This window comes from Physeter macrocephalus, unplaced genomic scaffold (assembly GCF_002837175.3).
Source record: "Physeter macrocephalus isolate SW-GA unplaced genomic scaffold, ASM283717v5 random_102, whole genome shotgun sequence".
NCBI classification, from domain to species: domain Eukaryota; kingdom Metazoa; phylum Chordata; class Mammalia; order Artiodactyla; family Physeteridae; genus Physeter; species Physeter macrocephalus.
Window position 1 is genome coordinate 24,734 of NW_021145385.1, and position 18,431 is coordinate 43,164.

At 57.2% G+C, this 18,431-nt stretch overlaps 1 protein-coding gene across 1 annotated transcript; it reads left to right on the top strand.

Annotated features, from left to right (window-relative positions):
• The first annotated feature begins 27 nt into the window (after positions 1 to 27).
• Positions 28 to 18,359, top strand: CUL7 (cullin 7). Its single transcript, XM_024122086.3, has 26 exons — positions 28 to 692; positions 1,539 to 2,126; positions 2,561 to 2,712; positions 2,853 to 3,350; positions 3,887 to 4,025; positions 4,123 to 4,319; positions 4,591 to 4,819; positions 5,375 to 5,612; positions 5,697 to 5,802; positions 6,804 to 7,031; positions 7,296 to 7,386; positions 7,491 to 7,662; positions 7,837 to 7,942; positions 8,246 to 8,341; positions 8,476 to 8,651; positions 8,775 to 8,908; positions 9,481 to 9,663; positions 9,924 to 10,030; positions 10,131 to 10,313; positions 11,570 to 11,730; positions 11,894 to 12,110; positions 12,225 to 12,513; positions 13,189 to 13,334; positions 13,451 to 13,577; positions 13,667 to 13,872; positions 14,100 to 18,359. The coding sequence occupies exons 2-26, from the start codon at positions 1,547 to 1,549 to the stop codon at positions 14,421 to 14,423; spliced, it is 5,085 nt and encodes a 1,694-aa protein (XP_023977854.1). The 5' UTR covers positions 28 to 692; positions 1,539 to 1,546; the 3' UTR covers positions 14,424 to 18,359.
• Positions 18,360 to 18,431: the final 72 nt, after the last annotated feature.

Genomic DNA, 18,431 nt, shown 5'->3' on the forward strand with positions numbered 1-18,431 from the left:
AGGGAAGAGGTACATACTGGTTGGGGGGGGCGCGGGGACAGAACCGTTGGCGGGAGGAGAAAGGAAAGTATGGGGCAAAAACGGGCCGTTCCCCTCTCATTTCCAGTCGCCCCCCCCCCTTGCTCCGTGCCTTTATATGTAATGGAGGAGGGGGGAATAAATGACCTCCAAAGTCTTTTCCAATTCTGACTTTGGGAAGCGGGGAAGGCGCTTCCGGTGACAGGAGGAGGGGGACGAAAAGGAAGAGGAAAGGGCGGAGGAAGAGGTGCCGCGCGTCGCCGAGGTGGCACCGGCGGCTCCGCCCCGGCGCTCTCCCAGGGCCCCTAGCTTTCCGCTGGGCCTGGCGGAAATGAGCGGCGTCTCCGGGCGGGCGGGCGACGGGCCCCCAGAGCTAGGCGGGCGGCGCCGCTGGTTGGGGACAGGCCCCGCCCTGCCAGGCTCCGGAGGCCGCAGACCTGCGCGCAGGCTGGGACCTGACAGCGCCACGCCCCCAGGGCGTTCGATCCCGCGCGCCACGCCCCCTACGGCCGCCTGTCCTGCGGAAACACGCCCCCTCCCGCATCTCCGCCTCGACCCCTTCGGGGGGCCCAGGCGGGGCCCAAATCTCCGCCAGCGCCGCCGCCATAGTCTGCGCTCCGTCCTTAGCTCGGCGAAGGACAGGCCTCACGTCGGGACCCCCATCGACTTCTGAGGTGGCCACAGCCCCGCCGCGGCCCCCCGCCCCGAGCCCGGGTTTTCCTCCGCCCACTCGCCTACCGGGCCTCGCGCCCCCGATTCCGCCGCGCCTCGGGATTCTTGTTTATCTGGCCTAGCCCCCTCCCCCGCACCTTGCCGCGCGCCCCTGGCTTCTCCGGTCTTCGACCCCGGTCCTACAAGCCTCGCGCCCCTCACCCATCGGGTCTCCTGTGCACCCTGTTCGGGGTCTCACGTCGCCCCCACTGGCCTTGCTGCTTAAGCGCCTCCAATCTTGGGCGCCTCCAGCCTACCAGCCCCTTCTCCCAGCCCGTCGCGCCGTGCGCCCTCACTCCACCACCAGGTCTCTGGGTCTTTTGCCCCTGCAGACTCACTCTCCCTCCGATGCTTCAATCATTGGAGCTAGCACCCCTTCCCATACTCACTCGGGGTCTCGATCCCCAACTCCCCAAAACACACACCCCTCTGGGCTTCGCATACCCCCTTCTTAGGTCTGCTGCCGCCTGTCCCAGGGCCCTGGGATTCACTTTAATTCTAAGGCTGCCCTGCCTCCACTGTCCCCTTTCCTCTGCTCCAAACCAACTCGCTGCATGCTGCATGCAGGGCCTTGGACCCTCCTTTTAGCCCCCAAATTTTGAGTTCTTTCAGAACAAACACCCCAGTGTTCCTCTGCTTAGGCCTGGCCCCACCCAGCCTGCAGCAGGCAACTCCTGGGCCCTGCTTTACCCCACCCAGCCCGACAGCTGTTGCCTGCCACATTTGCTGTCCCAACTTCTGGGTGTCCTTGATTTTCTGACCTCCCCTCTTACTCTAGCTTGCCTGTTCTCTTTTCCTTGTGTTGCCAGGTGCCAGGATGGTGGGGGAACTCCGCTACAGGGAATTCAGGGTGCCCCTGGGGCCCGGCTTGCACGCCTATCCTGATGAGCTGATACGCCAGCGAGTGGGCCATGATGGGCATCCTGAGTACCAGATCCGCTGGCTCATCCTCCGGCGTGGGGATGACGGGGAAGGGGGTTCTAACCAAGTGGACTGCAAGGCTGAGCACATCCTGCTATGGATGTCCAATGACGAGATCTATGCCAACTGCCACAAGATGCTGGGTGAAGATGGCCAGGTCATCGGGCCCTCCCAAGAGACAGCAGGGGAGGCTGGAGCCCTGGACAAATCTGTGCTGGGGGAGATGGAGACCGATGTGAAGTCTCTGATTCAGAGGGCCCTTCGGCAGCTGGAGGAATGTGAGGGCACCATTCCTCCCGCCCCTCTGCTTCACACTGTCCATGTGCTCAGCGCCTACGCCAGCATTGAGCCCCTCACGGGGGTCTTCAAAGACCCAAGGGTCCTGGACTTGCTCATGCACATGCTCAGTAGTCCCGATTATCAAATTCGCTGGAGCGCAGGCCGGATGATACAAGCCCTGGCTTCCCATGATGCTGGTGAGGGGCAGTGTTGGGGGGGAAAGGGGAGCAGGAGCGGGACTGGGTCAGCTTAGCGTCTCACAGGTCCCTGTGACAGAAGCTTCTGATCTCATCAGTACGTAAATGATTCTGTTGCCCTTGTCTTAGGACTGGAAGAAAAGGAGGTGGGAAGGTGAGTGTGGGCATCTCGGCAGAAAGGGGAGACTGAATCCTCAAGAACTTCCTATTAACTGTCTTTCTACGCAGAGGAAGAGTTTAGACTATTAGACTATTGCATGTGAGACAGTAATAGGATACGATAAGATAGTAAGTTTTGGCTTTTGAAGCAAACCAGCAAATCATGTCATTCTTAGTGTGTGGCAGCAAAAGGAGTGAGAGAGTAGAGCGTCTAAGAGAGATGCCTGGGAAGGGCAAGGTTAGGGAGCCGTTACTGATTGGGGTGTGGGTTACAGGGACCCGGACCCAGATCCTTCTGTCACTGAGCCAGCAGGAGGCCATTGAGAAACACCTGGATTTTGATAGCCGCTGTGCTCTGCTGGCACTGTTTGCACAGGCCACGCTCTCTGAACATCCCATGTCTTTCGAGGGCATTCAGCTGCCACAGGTATTCTGTGGGGAGTGTTGGGAGGGAGCTGTGGCCAAAATCTAGGGATCAGGCCTTTGCACCTGTCCACAGAGGACAGTGTGGAGAGAGGCACTAAAGCTGGAGCAAGGGGGACATAGGCCAAAGATTGTGTCCTACAGGTCCCAGGAAGGCTGCTCTTCTCCCTGGTGAAGCGCTATTTGCACGTCACCTCCCTTCTGGATCAGTTGAATGACAGTGCTGTGGAACCAGGAGCCCAGAGCGCCACTCCCGAGGAGTTGAGTGGGGAGAGGGGTCGGCTGGAGCTGGAGTTCAGCATGGCCATGGGCACCCTGATCTCGGAGCTGGTACAGGCCATGCGCTGGGACTGGGCCTCGAGCAGACAGGGGCCCTCGGCACGGCCCTCCTGTTCCATCTTCCAGCCCCAGCTGGCAGACGCAGGCCCAGGGCACCCACCCGCCCAGGCCCTGCCCTCCCTTAGGAGGTCAAGGCGGTTTCGCCCTCGCTCTGAGTTCGCAAGTGGCAATACCTATGCCTTGTACGTGCGGGACGCGCTGCAGCCGGGCATGCGAGTGCGGATGCTGGACGATTACGAGGAGATCGGTGCCGGGGACGAGGGCGAGTTCCGGCAGAGCAACAGCGGCGTGCCCCCTGTGCAGGTGAGCAAGAGCGCGGTGGCAGGCCACCGTTGGGGGTCTGTCTTGGGTGGGGCATAGCTGGGGCTTCAAGCTGGGGCCTCTGGCAGGCCACTCAAAGCAAAAACCCTCAGTAAGCTGGGTATGGTAAAAGGGGGTCAGCAATTGAGAGGGGAGCCGTTTGGAGGGCTGAGAAAATCTGCCCTTAGGAGACTCTGAGGTTAGGAGGACTCACTCCCAGGAAGAAGACTGATACAGCAAGACCATCCCAAAGGTCAAGTTCAGGAAGATAGTATGGTTAAGGCCAGGAGGAAGTGTGGGACATAAGCCACCAAGGATAGGTGAAGGGAGAGAGCCTGTTCCCATTTGGGAAAGGCATCCTTTGTGTGCGTGTACGTGTTCTCCATATACCACAGGTTTTGCTCTTTAGAGGTTTTTCCAAACCTGGCCAGGTGGTCACCCTGAGGGCTGTGAGGGCTGTGTGTCCTCATCATCGGGCCACAGCCGGTCATTAGGTGAGCTCTCTTCCCCTTCCCTCTCTTTTTTCCCATATCCCCCAGGTGTTGTGGGAGTCAACAGGCCGCACCTATTGGGTACACTGGCACATGCTGGAGATTCTGGGCTTTGAAGAAGACATCGAAGACGTGGTTGAGGCTGATGAGTACCAGGGGGCAGCGGTCAGTGGAGCCGTGGGTGTAGGTGAGCCCAGAGGGGAAGCAGGGATCAACTCTGTGCAGAGGAGCGGTGGTCTGGCTGGGCGGGCAGTGACGTCCCTGTGCCCCCCTCATTTCCATAGCCCTGCCCTCCTGGCGGTGGAAGCCCATGGCAGAGCTCTACGCCGTGCCCTGCGTGCTGCCTGAGGATGAGGATGCTGAGGAGAGTGAACACCTGAGCCAGGCCGAGTGGTGGGAGCTCCTCTTCTTCATCAAGAAGCTGGATGGACCCGACCATCAGGAGGTTCTCCAGATCCTCCAGGAGAACCTGGATGGGGAGGTAGAGCCGCCCAGAGACACACAGAGGTTGGAGGGCTGGACCGTGACAGAGCATTTGGAAGGCTCGGGATGGGAAGTGGAGGGTGATAGCATAACGGCTGCAGGGGAGGGGTCTAGGATGTTCGGAGATGTTGGCGAGCTGTTTGGGAGGAGCCCCCATGAGAAATTTGGGATGGAGAAGGCGTATGCGGAACTCCTTTCCCCCGGCAAGTGCCTCTGGAGCCTCTGTGCCGGCAGAGCCGCCTGAAGTGAGAGCTTCTCCCCCATGACAGATTCTGGATGACGAGATCCTGGCTGAGCTGGCCATGCCCATGGAGTTGGCCCAGGACCTGCTGCTGGCTCTGCCACAGCGACTCGATGACAGCGCTCTCAGGGACCTGCTCAACTGCCATGTCTACAGGAAATATGGGCCCGAGGCCCTGGCAGGGCAGCTGGCCTACCCATCCCTGCTGGAAGCCCAGGCCCAGCCTCAGGAATCAGCAGACGCAGCCAGAGTAGAAGGTGGGGTGCCAAACAGACAGCAGCTCTGCACACTGGCCTCTGGGAGGGCATTAGCCCAGGAGAGATGTCTGTGCTGGTTTTTGTGCAATCCTCTCTGGAAGAGATGGCACTGTAGGAAGAATCTGAAATTTCGAGATAAGCAGTGAATGGAGAAGCAGACATTGTCCTCCCTCCAAAGTATGAAGAAGAGTGTCAAGTTAGAACACTGCAAGAAATTTGAAGCCTTGAAAGTCCTCACATTGATTTTTTTTCTATTTTAGAGAGAAACAGATTATTGCATGCTTCCAGGTATAGGGAAATGCTCTGCTATTTGCAGATAGGAAGCTCCTTTGCTATTTTAAGAATACAAAATAAAAAGTTTGTCATGAAGCTGTCTTAAAAGTACATTAAGAGATGCTATGAGATCCTCAAAACCTAGCGTTTAGGGGGAAAAAAATTAAAAATATTTTTAGGAGAAATGAGGAAACAAGAGTTGAGAGTTACGAACGTCTCTCCTTTTATGATCCTTCACATCACTAACAATGGCCAACTCTTGTGACTTCCCCTTTCCTGTAGCAAAAGAAGCCCTGACTCAGTGCCCCAACACTCCCCTGCAGCATCTGGTGGAGGGTTACGGTCTGGCTGGGAAAATCTTCCTGGATCTGGAGCAAGCTCTCAGCTCAGAGGGGCCCCGGGAGAGCGAGGTCAAGCCACTCCTGCTGCAACTGCAGCGGCAGCCCCAGCCCTTCCTCGCGCTGATGCGGAGCCTCGACACTTCCGTGGCCAACAAGGCCCTGCACCTGGCCATTCTGAGGTGAGGGGGTGGTGAGGGGCGGGGCTGGGCAGAGGGGTCTGTGAGGCTGGCTGCACATCTCTCCTCCTGCCCCCTGCTCCCCAGAATCCTGATGCGGCTGGTGGACTTTCCCGAGGCATTGCTGCTCCCCTGGCATGAGGCCATGGACGCCTGCATGGCCTGCCTGCGGTCCCCAGACACTGACCGAGAGGTACCCCTGCCCTGCCCTGGGGAGATGCTGAGAGGGGGAGGACGCCAGGCAGCTTCTGGCAAGGCAGACCCCCTGGGCGGGGCTCGAGAGGGCACCATGGAGCCTTTGTGCTCTTGGTTTGGGTTTCATCTTTAAAATTGAATTGTATTTTTAAAAATAGGTCGCATGTTCACACAGTTCACAAATCAAAACAATGTAACAAGGTAGAAACAAAATTCTCATTCCCACCTGAGTCCCTGTCCTCCCAATGCCACCCACATGCCCCTTATTGGTAACCATTTGTATTAATTTATGTATCTTTTCTGTATTTCATTATGCAAATATAACCGAAACGTGTGATCTTATTTGCCATCTACTTTGTTACATAAAGGATGACATCTACATTACATTAAGAGCCTCAGTGGCTCTTGTTTGGTTGGGCCTGTGAAGGAAAGGGGGGTGAAGGAGGAAGAGGGGACCATCACATCCCAGAGTCCCCTGCCACAGAGCGCTCCTGGGCACAGAAGGCTTGGGAAGCGGTCAGAGAATAGGGTCACGGAGGCAGCGGGTGTCTGCAGCACACACCTTTGGCGGCTACCCAGATTTTAGCTCTGTGGTGGGCTTACTGAGTGTCCACGCATACATCTGGTCCCTCTCGGCCTCCTCTTTGCTGTCAGGTGTCTGTGCTTGGGGGCTGAGCATCTCATAACACAGCCCCACAGCTGGTTCTTGGGACAGCTGGGCCTGGAAAGAAACAACCGGGGATGCCCCCTGCACCTATTGCCAGCGTAATCAGTAGTCAAGAACCCGAGGGTCCAGGGCACCTCTTGCTTTTCCATTGCAGTTTGTTTGGTTCTCTAATTCCACCGAGCCCTCATGTCTCCTCATCCTTGTCTTTTTACTTCTTCACTCTGTTAACTGCAGTAGCCCTGGCACCCAGCACACAGTAGGTGTGTAGTCAGTACTACAGAAGACGCTTGTGGTCTGTCCCCTTTTTTCACCTCCCCCTGCCTCCTTCCCAGGTGCTCCAGGAGCTGATCCTCTTCCTGCACCACCTGGCCTCGGTGAGCAGGGACTATGCCGTGGTGCTGAATCAGCTGGGAGCCCGAGATGCCATCTCCAAAGCCCTGGAAAAGCACCTGGGAAAGCTGGAGCTGGCTCAGGAGCTGCGGGACATGGTGTTCAAGTGTGAGAAGCATGCCCACCTCTACCGGAAACTCACCACCAACATCCTGGGAGGCTGTATCCAGGTCAGGAGGAAGCCAGCGGGTTCACAGCTGGGTGAGAGTATGAAACCCAAGCAGTGGCAGGGGAAGGGGGTGTGTTCCTGAAGTTGGAAGGCAGGTGGATCTAGTGAACCTGGGGGCATTTGTTCCTGGCCCCGCTTTCCCAGCTGGTCCTGCTCTGCCAGCGTTACGGAGTTAGTCCCGCTGCTGCTGGGGTTTTTCCTCCACGTGTGTTTCCATGTCCCTGCCCCCTCCCCGCACCCCTTCTCTCCGATGTCCGGGCTGCAGATGGTGCTGGGCCAGATCGAAGACCACAGACGAACGCACCGCCCCATCAACATCCCCTTCTTTGACGTGTTCCTCAGATACCTGTGCCAGGGTTCGTGCCTGTCCCCCTGTCACCCCGCGTCCCCACACCTCCCTGTGTTTTCCCTCCACACCTGCCAGGGCTGTGACCGCCACCCCTTCCCGCTTTGCCCGCAGGCTCCAGCGTGGAGGTGAAGGAGGACAAGTGCTGGGAGAAGGTGGAGGTGTCCTCCAACCCGCACCGTGCCAGCAAGCTGACGGACCGCAACCCCAAGACCTACTGGGAGTCCAGCGGCAGCGCCGGCTCCCACTACATCACCCTACACATGCACCAGGGTGTCCTCGTCAGGTAACGCGCTCCATGCCTGTGCCTAGACACACACCCACGCTGTCCCGTGACTTGCCTGCCGTCTGTCTTGGGGAAGCACCCACAGCCCCCTGAAGGTGACCAGAACCCCCTCGGCTGTGTCTGTGAGGACACGACTGGATCCGGTTCCGACTGGTCCCTCTGCCCCGCTCCCAGGCAGCTGGCTCTGCTGGTGGCTGGCGAAGACTCAAGCTACATGCCGGCCAGGGTGGTGGTGTTCGGGGGCGACAGCGCCACCTCCCTTAACACGGAACTCAACTCGGTAGGGACCCCTGTGCCATTAGGCCACGCCTCAAGGGATCCACTCTCCTGCCCAGACCCCTAAATGCCTATATTCCTCCCTGCTTTGAGCCCCGTAGTAGATGCAGTCCATCCCTGTGCCTGTGTGACAGCATCAGGCCCTGAGCAGTGAGGGTGGCATTAGGACCCCTCGGTCAGGACCCCGCCCACCCCAGGGCTGGGGGCGGGAGGGACACAGCAGGCGACGGGAGCAGACGGGGGTTCTCTCAGCACTCCCATCCACACGCGTGACAGCGCTCTCTGCCCGCCGCCCCCTTGCCACCAGGTGAACGTGATGCCCTCTGCCAGCCGGGTGGTCCTCCTGGAGAACCTGAACCGCTCCTGGCCAGTCATCCAGATCCGCATAAAGCGCTGCCAGCAGGTGGGGCCGGGGGAGGGGGGCAGCCGTGGGCATGAGGCTCTGCGGCCTGTAACTGTTGCAGATCTTGGGCCACCTCTCCAGCCCCTCCTGAGGAGGGTATGGGGCCGGTGGAAATGGGCCTTTGCACGTTGCAGGGCGGCATCGACACGCGCATTCGGGGATTAGAGGTCCTGGGCCCCAAGCCCACGTTCTGGCCGGTGTTCCGGGAGCAGCTGTGTCGCCACACACGCCTCTTCTACATGGTCAGGGCGCAGGCTTGGAGCCAGGACATCGCGGAGGACCGCAGGAGCCTCCTGCACCTGAGCTCTAGGTGTGTGTGAGTGCGTGTGTACCTGTGTGCGTGAGAGGGGTAGCTGGCGATCTTAGGCTGGTGGACACGGGAGTCACTTAGGCTTCCAGCCCCCAACACCTTCCTCCCCACTCTTCTCCCCAGACTCAATGGGGCTCTACGTCAGGAGCAGAATTTTGCCGATCGCTTCCTCCCAGACAGTGAAGCTGCCCGAGCACTGGGCAAGACCTGCTGGGAGGCCCTGGTCAGCCCCCTGGTGCAGAACATCACCTCCCCCGGTAACCGTCCCCACCCCTGGCCCAACTAACCCGCTCCTCGTAATTATTCCCAGGGCTGACCTGAGTTAATGCTCTTGGTTCTTTTGGTTCCTGTCTTTATCCCTGAAGGCTTGTCACCTCAGTGTTCCTCTCCTTCCTGCCCCAGGGACTGCTCCCTGAGACTCTGGTATTTGAATTCTCCCCCCCCACAACCTGTTCCCATCAGCCCCCTGGTGCAGAACATCACCTCCCCCGGTAACTGTCCCTGCCCCTGGCCCCTTTACTATCCCGGTGCTCGGCCCTGCTCATCAGCCCCTTTGCTCTGGCCTAGAGCCACCTGGGTTATGCTCTTGGCCCTTTGGATACCTGCGTTCACTCAGTACCCCCAAGCCCCCCTTTTCACAGCCCAGGGGCCGCCTCTTTTCCCGTGTCTCCTGGCTGCCAGCTGACAGCACGTGGTCAGGAGGGACCTTGCTACCTCCCTTGCCATATCGTTCTGTCCTGCTGCTCTTTCTTGGCACTCCTGTCCAGCCCAGCTTCCCCACTGCCCTGGAGACATGCCCTGCCTTGGCTTGTTTTTCCCCCGCCTCCAGATGAGGATGGTGTCAGCCCCCTGGGCTGGCTGCTGGACCAGTACCTGGAGTGTCGGGAGGCTGCCCACAACCCGCAGAGCCGCGCAGCAGCTTTCTCCTCACGGGTGCGCCGCCTCACCCACCTGCTGGTGCACGTGGAGCCCTGCGAGGCAGCCCCTCCAGTGGTGGCCGCTCCTCGGCCCAGTGAGTGCTGGGGGCTCAGGCGGGAGCTCGGTTGGGGGCCTTCCCTCCCCCAACTCACATACTACAGGCGTCTGTCCCTCCTCACCCTCCCCTCCCTGCATGCTCAGCCTGTTCATCTTCTGGTTTGTGTCACCCCCACCTGGGAGCATCATTTTGGGTGGCAGAATGTCAGGAAAGAACCCCAGGCTCAACCTCGAATGGGGACCCAGGAGCTGAGGGCTGCCACTGCCTTGCCTCTGCCCCTTCCCCTGTCTCCACAGAGGGCAGAAACAGAAGCCATGACTGGAGCTCCCTGGCCACCCGGGGGCTTCCTAGCAGCATCATGAGAAACCTGACCCGCTGCTGGCGGGCAGTGGTGGAGGAGCAGGTGGGCAGGAGCGGCGGAGGGGGCGCGGGAAGGGAGGGCGGAACTGTGCCGTTGGTGTGTTGGGTTGCCCTTCACGCTGCCGCCCCTTCCCACCCTCCAGGTCAACAGTTTTCTGACCTCACGCTGGCGGGATGATGACTTTGTGCCCCGCTACTGCGAACACTTTAGTAATCTGCAGAAGTCAAGCTCCGAGCTGTTTGGGCCACGGGCAGCCTTCTTGCTGGCGCTGCAGAACGGCTGTGCTGGTGCCCTGCTGAAGCTCCCTTTCCTCAGAGCTGCCCACGTAAGCCTCCCATCCTCCCCTCCCCTGGGGCCTCTCCCCCTAAACTCTCCCTTCCCCTCTTCAGAATGGCCCACCCTTCCATTCCCACTCAACAAGGAGCATGTACAATACTAATATAGAACCATGTTATCAAAAATTCAAAAAAACAGGAATACCCTGGTGGTCCAGTGGTTAGGACTCTGTGCTTTCACTGCTGTGGGCCCAGGTTCCATCCCTGGTCGGGGAACTAAGATCCCATAAGCCGTGCCCACAGCCCCCCTGCCCCCCCAAAAAAAGGAAGATGAAAGAAATGACCCGCTTTGTACCATCCTGATACATCTCGGCATACTTTCTTCTACTTGTGTGCTTGATTTCACATAGTTTACTCACAAGTAGCTAAAATGCTTTATCCTGTTTTCTTTTGACCCTTACATGGAAAGCCATTTTCAGTGTTGCTGTTTGTCTTCAAATTTTTGTATAAATTCCATCCAATAGATATATCGATACTATAATTTACTCCACCATTCCTGTCATTCCACAAATATTTAATGGGCACTTAAAATGTGTCAGGCACTGAGATGAGAGCTGAAGATAGACGAAATCCCTTCCCTCAAAGTTTACAGTCTCCTAGAGAAGATGCACAGTTAAGCAGAGTGCCCTAGTAAGCAGAGAACAGCGAAGTGGGAGCCAGAAGCATGGCTGTAACAACGTGGTGTGACCATCTTTGTGCACATAACTTACTGGAATACCTCCTTTTATTGCTCTTCGCTTTATTGTGCTTTGCAAATAATGCATTTTTTTTCAAATTGAAGGTTTGTGGCAACCCTGTGTTGTCAGGTGATGGTCAGCATTTCTTAGCAATAAAGTATTGTTTAATTAAGGTATGTACACTGTTTTTTAGGCATAATGCTATTGCACACTTAATACACTGGTATAATGTAAACATCCTTTTGTATGCGCCGGGAAACCAGAAAATTTGCGTGACTCGCTTTATTGCGGTGGCAAACCCGCCATATCTCTGAGGTGTGCTTGTGTCTCCTTGCATTGTTACTTTGTTAGTTTGATTTTAGACATGCTAAATGTGAAAAAAACAGTTTTCATCATTTTAGTATTGTTCACGTACACAGTTGTTAATGATTTTATAAGAGTTTTATAAAATCGCTGACCAGTTAATGAACCTGGCCATTCATATCTCCTTCCTCAGACCCTCCCCCTGTTCCCACTCACCTCCTCCGTTCTCTCCTTCATAGTTTTCCTGTGCTCTCCCCACTGCCCAGGTAAGCGAGCAGTTTGCACGGCACATCGACCAGCGGATCCAGGGCAGCCGGATCGGTGGGGCCCGGGGGATGGAGATGCTGGCCCAACTGCAGCGATGCCTGGAAACCGTCCTGATCTTCTCTGGCCTAGAGACAGCCACCACTTTTGAGCATTACTACCAGTGAGTGTGGACCAAGGGAGTGGGAGGTGGGGGGAGGCAGGATGACGGGCAGGGCCAGCCCTCGGGGCTGGGAGGCCGGGGTCCCGGCAGGCTGTAGTCCCGGAGTGGGGGGGCCATGCCGAGCCCCCACACTGAGGCTCGGCCTGGGCTGTGTGCGCTGCAGGCACTACATGGCGGACCGTCTCCTGAGCGTGGGCTCGAGCTGGCTGGAGGGGGCCGTGCTGGAGCAGATCGGCCCCTGCTTCCCCAACCGCCTCCCCCAGCAGATGTTGCTGAGCCTGAGCACCTCGGAGGAGCTGCAGCGCCAGTTCCACGTGTACCAGCTCCAGCGGCTTGATCAGGAACTCCTGAAGCTGGAAGACACAGAGAAGAGAATACAGGTGGGTGCTGGGGAAGGGAATTAGCAAGTGGGAGGGTGGGAGGCACAGAGAGAGGCACGGGGCAGACCAGAGGAGCCGCTGGCTTTGGGGCGCCCTGTGTTCCGTCGTCTTCAGGTGAGCCACGAGGCCAGTGGCAGGGGGCACGAGAGAGGAACCAGAGAGGAAGCTGAGCTGGAAGCTGGGGCAGCGTCGGCGGCCGGCGGGGCGGGAGAGGAGGCGGCGGCGGAGGAGGATGAGAACGAGGACCTTTACTATGAAGGGGCGATGCCAGAAGTGTCTGTGCTCGTCCTGTCACCACGCTGCTGGCCCACTGCCTCCATCTGCCACACGCTCAACCCCAGAACCTGCCTGCCTGCCTACCTGAGGGGCACCTTGAACCGATACTCCAACTTCTACAACAAGAGTGAGCAGCTGGCCGAGAGAACTGGGGGCTGGGACACCGGGAAAGAACCTGGGCTTGGGGGTGGCCCCTGGGGCTGGCAGGCTTCACGGGGTAGATTTGAGGAAAAGGGCAGGAGCTGAGGTTTGGGATGGGGCTACAGGCACCAGATCCCCAGCCTGTTGTCTTTTCTGTCTTTAAAATAAGACCCAGGACTCCCTTTGTGGGTGTTGGGCAGGATGGAGGCAGGAGGCACCTGAGACCACCAGAGAGTGGTGGTGTCTCGTTCCTGGTCAGTCGTCGTAACCTAAGCTCCCCAGTGGAGGCTGATCCTGGGCTGGGCAGTGACAAAGGAGCGGGGGTGAGACTTAGACCCTGCCCTCAGGGAGCTCCTACACTACTGGGGGAGACGTTTCCAGTTTGATAAGAGCCCCAGTCCTTCCTCACTTCGTGGTTTTGTCTCCCTTAAAAATTGGGGAACTCCTCGAAGGCACTGATCACAGCCTGCCTGGCGCAGGGTGGGCTCCCCTTACCCAGGAGGCAGACACAGAGAGGGCCGAGCTCTGGAAGCTCAGACCAGGAACCACAGTGTCCAGAAACACTGGGCCCCAGACTCTGCAGAGATTAACGGGGACAAAGCTCCACCGATGGTGCATCCTCACCAGACCCCCTGACTCCCTCCTCCTCCCTGACACTCAGGTCAGAGCTACCCTGCCCTAGAGCAGGCCCCGCAGAGGCGACTGCAGTGGACATGGCTGGGCCGGGCTGAACTGCAGTTTGGGGACCAGACGCTGCATGTGTCCACCGTGCAGATGTGGCTGCTGCTGCATCTCAACGAGCTGAAGGTGGCCCAGCCCCTCACGCCTCCCTGCTCTCTCCCACCTGTCCCTCCTTTTCCTTCCCTCCACCCTCTCTGCTCCACCTCCTGCGGAGGCCCTGACGCTTCCCTCCTCTTCCTAAGGCGGTCTCCGTGGAGAGTCTGCTGGCGCTCTCAGGGCTCTCTCCGGACATGCTGAATCAGGCAGTTGGGCCTCTTACCTCTTCAAGGGGCCCCCTAGACCTTCACGAGACAAAGGATGCCCCAGGAGGTCTGTACTTAGGGCCCCGGGGCCTCTGCCCTGGGCTGGGGCCAGCCTCCTCGAGGGCCCTCCCACCAAGTGACCAGCACTTATTTCAGGGGTGCTCAAGATTCGAGATGGTAGCGAGGAACCCAGGCCTCGGAGGGGCAACGTGTGGCTCATCCCAGCTCAGACATACCTGAAAGCTGAGGACGAAGAGGGCCGGAACTTGGAGAAGAGACGGAACCTTCTCAGCTGCCTCATTGTCCGAATCCTCAAGGCCCACGGGGACGAGGGCCTGCACATTGACCAGCTTGTCTGCCGGGTAGGCGGGGGTGGGCGTTGGGTGAGGAGGCTTTGCCAGGGGCAGGGAGCAGTCCACAGGAGGAGATGGATCCACATTTGAAGTCTCTGGCTCACTGTAGAGCCTGTAGTGGGTGAGGAGTGGGGTTGGGGTGCCCCTCATGGCCTCGCTGTCCTGGGGCTGGGAGCTAGAGGTGCGGTAAGCTGGGCGTCTCTGACGTATCGTTTCCTCTCCCCGCTCCATACCAGGTGCTGGAGGCTTGGCAGAAGGGCCCGTGTCCTCCTAGGGGCTTGGTCAGCAGCCTTGGCAGGGGGTCCACCTGCAGCAGTGCTGATGTCCTCTCCTGTGTCTTGCACCTCCTGGGCAAGGGCACAGTGAGACGCCAGGATGACCGGCCCCAGATGCTGTCCTATGCAGTCCCCGTGACTGTGATGGAGCCTCACACCGAGTCCCTGAACCCCGGCTCCTCGGGCCCAAACCCACCCCTCACCTTCCACACCCTGCAGATTCGCTCCCGGGGCGTGCCCTATGCCTCCTGCACGAGCACCCAGAGCTTCTCTACCTTCCGGTAGCCCTGGAGATGGGCTCAGGGTTATGTAGGGCGGCGCTTTCTACAGAATAAAATGCAGCAGTTTGATTACTTGGCCTGTGTGGTGACTGCTAGGGAGCTGACAGGGACAGGGGCTTTCCTGGCTGAAAGGGGAGAAGAGCCCTCCGCTCTGAGGCAGTCTCGTGCTGTGCCAGGAGTCTCCGGGTGAGGATGGCAGGCTGGGCAGAGGGGGAGAGGGAGTCGGGTGTGACTGAGCATCCCCCTCCTGGCCGGGGGATTAAGTGGACTCCGGGGATGGGTCTTCTCGGAGGGTATGTGGTCAGAAGTGCTTTCACCTTGGCAGGGTGGAGATTCAAGCCCATCTTGCCACGCGCTGGATGGCTTGCAACTTCGGCAGATCATCCAGCAGGGCTCCATTTCACTTGTTTGTGGACTGTGGAATTGGACAGTCACTGTGGGACTCTGATGTGTGGGAGCCTTTGACACGGTGAAGGCTTTGCCACCAAGTCCCTCTTCTGGCCACCACGCTCAGCAGTGTGGTGCACGGCGCTGTCCCGAGGTAAGGCTGACAAGGGGACGGTGAGGTAAAGGACCCTTGCAGCCACTACAGGCACCCAGGACCTTAATGTGTTCCCCACGGACGCTCTTGGGTCTGGGTTAGAAGCTGACCTAGAAGGATCTGCAGCTCCCACGGGCTCCTCCTCTTTGCCCCTCTCTACTCCCCTGCCTCTGCCCCCCTCTGGCTGTGCAGAGCTGCACACTGTCGCCAGAGCTGGACCCCAGCTAGCTCCAGAGGCAGGCCTGTTGCTCTGTGCTGCTGCTTGGGCCCCCTGGCCCCACCCACACTGAGGCAGGGCAGGTCGGGCTAGGGGACCCGGTGCCAGGGGGTGGAGCTCTGTGTCTGGGCAGGGCCCTTAGCACAGGAGGGAAGGAGTGACCCAGGCGTCCTGAATCCATGACTAGGTGACTAGGAGAAAGCTACGAAAGAGTCAGGTGGTGGGAGAGGGCACATTGGCCGGAAGGAACTGGGTGCCACCCAGGACTGACATTTGGAATAGAATCTGTAAGGGAAAAAGCAGCCAGGGCTTGGGAGTCAGGATGCCCAGGATGAGGCAACAAAGCAAAGTGTGGACACAGAGGGCCCCTGCTTGCTTTGCAGTGTGGTGGCCCTGTGGTGCCGTTGGTGGTTCTCACAGCAGAACCGTCCTGTTGGTCTGTGCTATTCTGAGGCAGCATACAGACAGGCAGAGCAGGCTGGGGCAGCAGTGGGCACACTGGAGCTGCTGCACTTTGTCACTTGGTTGCTCCTCCACCTTTGTGCCAGAGATCATGGCCTGTCTCTCTTTCATGGGCCCAGGCCATGTCCTCCTTTTTGAGCCAGCACTGCGGGGCCAGCGCCTTTTGCCTCTCTGGGTTCTCATGCTCTTTATGAGCCTATCCTTTCCCACAGAAACCCAGAGAGCCCCCGGGCTCTAGTAGCCAGGCCAGCATGCACCACATGCGGGGACCAGACGAGACTTTCTCCCACTGCCACCTCCTGTGCTGCTGCTGCCCCCATGGGCTCTGGTGTGGGCTGAGCTCCAGGCCACTAGTCTCATCCACGGCACTCAACCCCTTATTCGTCCCACCCAGTCACCCTGCCCCGAAGTCTCCCACAGGGTACCCACCTGCTCATCTGCAATGGACAAACCTCCAACAGTCCTTAAAGGAAGAGCGCACCAGCCATGACGCCAAAACCCTGCACATTCCTGTCTGCAGTCCAGCTCCTACATTGCCCACTGTCCTCCACACACAGTCTAACCCCACTTTGATCTGCCTGATCTGGTACCCAAATCCAGCCACCCAGGCGAGCAGTCCTGATTGCCCTTCTCTCACCAGCACCAGTAAAGATCTGAGCCTCCTTCCCTGCCCTCAGGACTTTCCATCTCTACAGGGCAAACACTTCCTGGCTGACTCAGGGGATGAAAGTTTGCTTCCCTGATCCCCTTGTGAGACCATCCTCACAGCCTCAATTCCTTATATCCCTTTAGCTGGTTTGCACACCAAGGACATAATGATCCCATTTACATGAAATGTCCCCAAATCGGCAAATCTAGAGACGGAATGTGGTTTAGTGGTTGCCTAGAGTTGGGGGAACTTGGAAGAAGTAAGGAGTGACTGCTAGAAGGTACGGGGTTTCTTTTTGGGGTGTCACAAATGTTACAAAATTGTGATGGTCACACAATTCTGTGAATATACTAAAAACCACTGAATTGTACACTTTAAATGGATACATTGTATGGTATGTGAATGCTATCTCAACAAAGCTGTTAATAAAAACCAAAACCAACCAGACCAACCCACAGCTGAAGCTCAGAGCTCTCCATCTCTGGCTCCTTGTTGAAGGGGAAAAGTAGCAGTTTGGAGGCTTGGGGACCAATACAGCCGTGTGGTGGACATACATTACGGTTTCTTGACTGCCCCTCACCTGAACCCCCTTCTTGTGCTTAGAAACTCCCTACCACAAACCTAGGGAGAAGGTAGAGCCCACCTCCCACCATATGAAAGACCAGACACTTGGCTTTCCCAGCATCGCCTTTGCAGCCAGGTGACTCGATGCCTCTGCCAGGAATGCCTCAGTCTAGAGCAGAGCAGGGGGAAGTGGAGCACCTCTGGTGTCAGCACTGACATCCTCACGTCAACACTGGTTCTCAGGTAGGACTTACAGTGCTTTTAACTGCTCTGACTTTATCCCCCACTCCTTTTTTGGAGCTTCTCTCCAGCCTTCTTAGTGTTTCTATGAGCCCAGTAGTTCAATAGTCTATTTCTGCTTTTATCAGCCAGAATCGGTCTTTTGGCTTTAAACTAGGATTGACACACATGACACTGGGGACCCTGTAGCACTGGCTCCCTCACTCCCCCTGGGACAGGCGAACTATCCTGGTAGCTAGAGCCCTCATCTTACAATCATTGGGAGAAGCGCATTTTATGCATTTCTGTCATCAGAACTACATCTTTTCCCCCATCCCAGAAGCATCAAGCAATAACAGATGTCTTAGCTTCTAATTCTACCTCTTCCTTTCCCTTACAGCTGCTTTTTTTTTTTTTTTTTTTTGTGGTACGCGGGCCTCCCTCTGCCGTGGCCTCTCCCGCCGCGGAGCACAGGCTCCGGACACGCAGGCCCAGCGGCCACGGCTCACGGGCCCAGCCGCTCCGCGGCATGCGGGACCCTCCCAGACCGGGGCGCGAACCCGGCTCCCCTGCATCGGCAGGCGGACGCGCAACCACTGCGCCACCAGGGAAGCCCTACAGCTGCTTTTTATTTTTTTAATTATTATTTTTTTGGCTGCGCCACACAGCACACAGGATTTTAGTTCCCCGACCAGGGGGCCCCCTGCAGTGGAGGCTGGGTCCTAAACATTGGACTGCCAGGGAATTCCCTATAGCTGCTTTTTAGATGTTAATCTAATGTTCTGTAGTTTTTGTGATTTATCTAGGTCCCCAACCCCACTGTCTGTGATTAACTGGTGTTCCTGATTCTTAGGGTTTATAAATTATCAATTATAATTCTCATCCCCTTTAACATACTCTCTCCTTCTGAAACTCTGATTTGTCTCACATCTCCTCACTCTATCCTCCGTGTTGTTTAACCTCTTTTCCTCAGTTTCCATTTCTCTCTATCCCTGGGCTCCATCTGTGTAACTTCTTCACATCTACTTCCAGTTCATTCTCCTTCTAGGTGTGTCTAATCTGCAGCTTAACCATAGTTTCTAACTTCAAATAGTATATTTTTCATTAAAAAATTTTTTTTAATCAATCTGGTCCTTTTTGATATTCTTTTCATCAGCCATAGCTTTTCTTTAAACGTAAGTAAGACATTTTATATTTTGTATTTTATACTTCTAACATCTCAGTCTTTGCTGGTCTGATTCTCTTGCCTGTTGTTCCTAATGACTCTTGCTTATGGGTTTTTTTTTTTTCCTTGTTTGCTCTGTTTTCACTGTAAGCTTAGATTCCTTGAAATTTTATCTGAAGGAATTGCTTGAGGCCT

What these genes read in the sequence shown, in the direction of transcription:
- CUL7 (XM_024122086.3), top strand. Translation starts at nt 1,547, where the DNA reads ATGGTGGGGGAACTCCGCTACAGGGAATTCAGGGTGCCCCTGGGGCCC. An exon ending in CCTCAGATACCTGTGCCAGG is followed by an intron (nt 7,387 to 7,490) that starts GTTCGTGCCTGT and finishes CTTTGCCCGCAG; the next exon opens with GCTCCAGCGTGGAGGTGAAG. An exon ending in CTCCAACTTCTACAACAAGA is followed by an intron (nt 12,514 to 13,188) that starts GTGAGCAGCTGG and finishes CCTGACACTCAG; the next exon opens with GTCAGAGCTACCCTGCCCTA.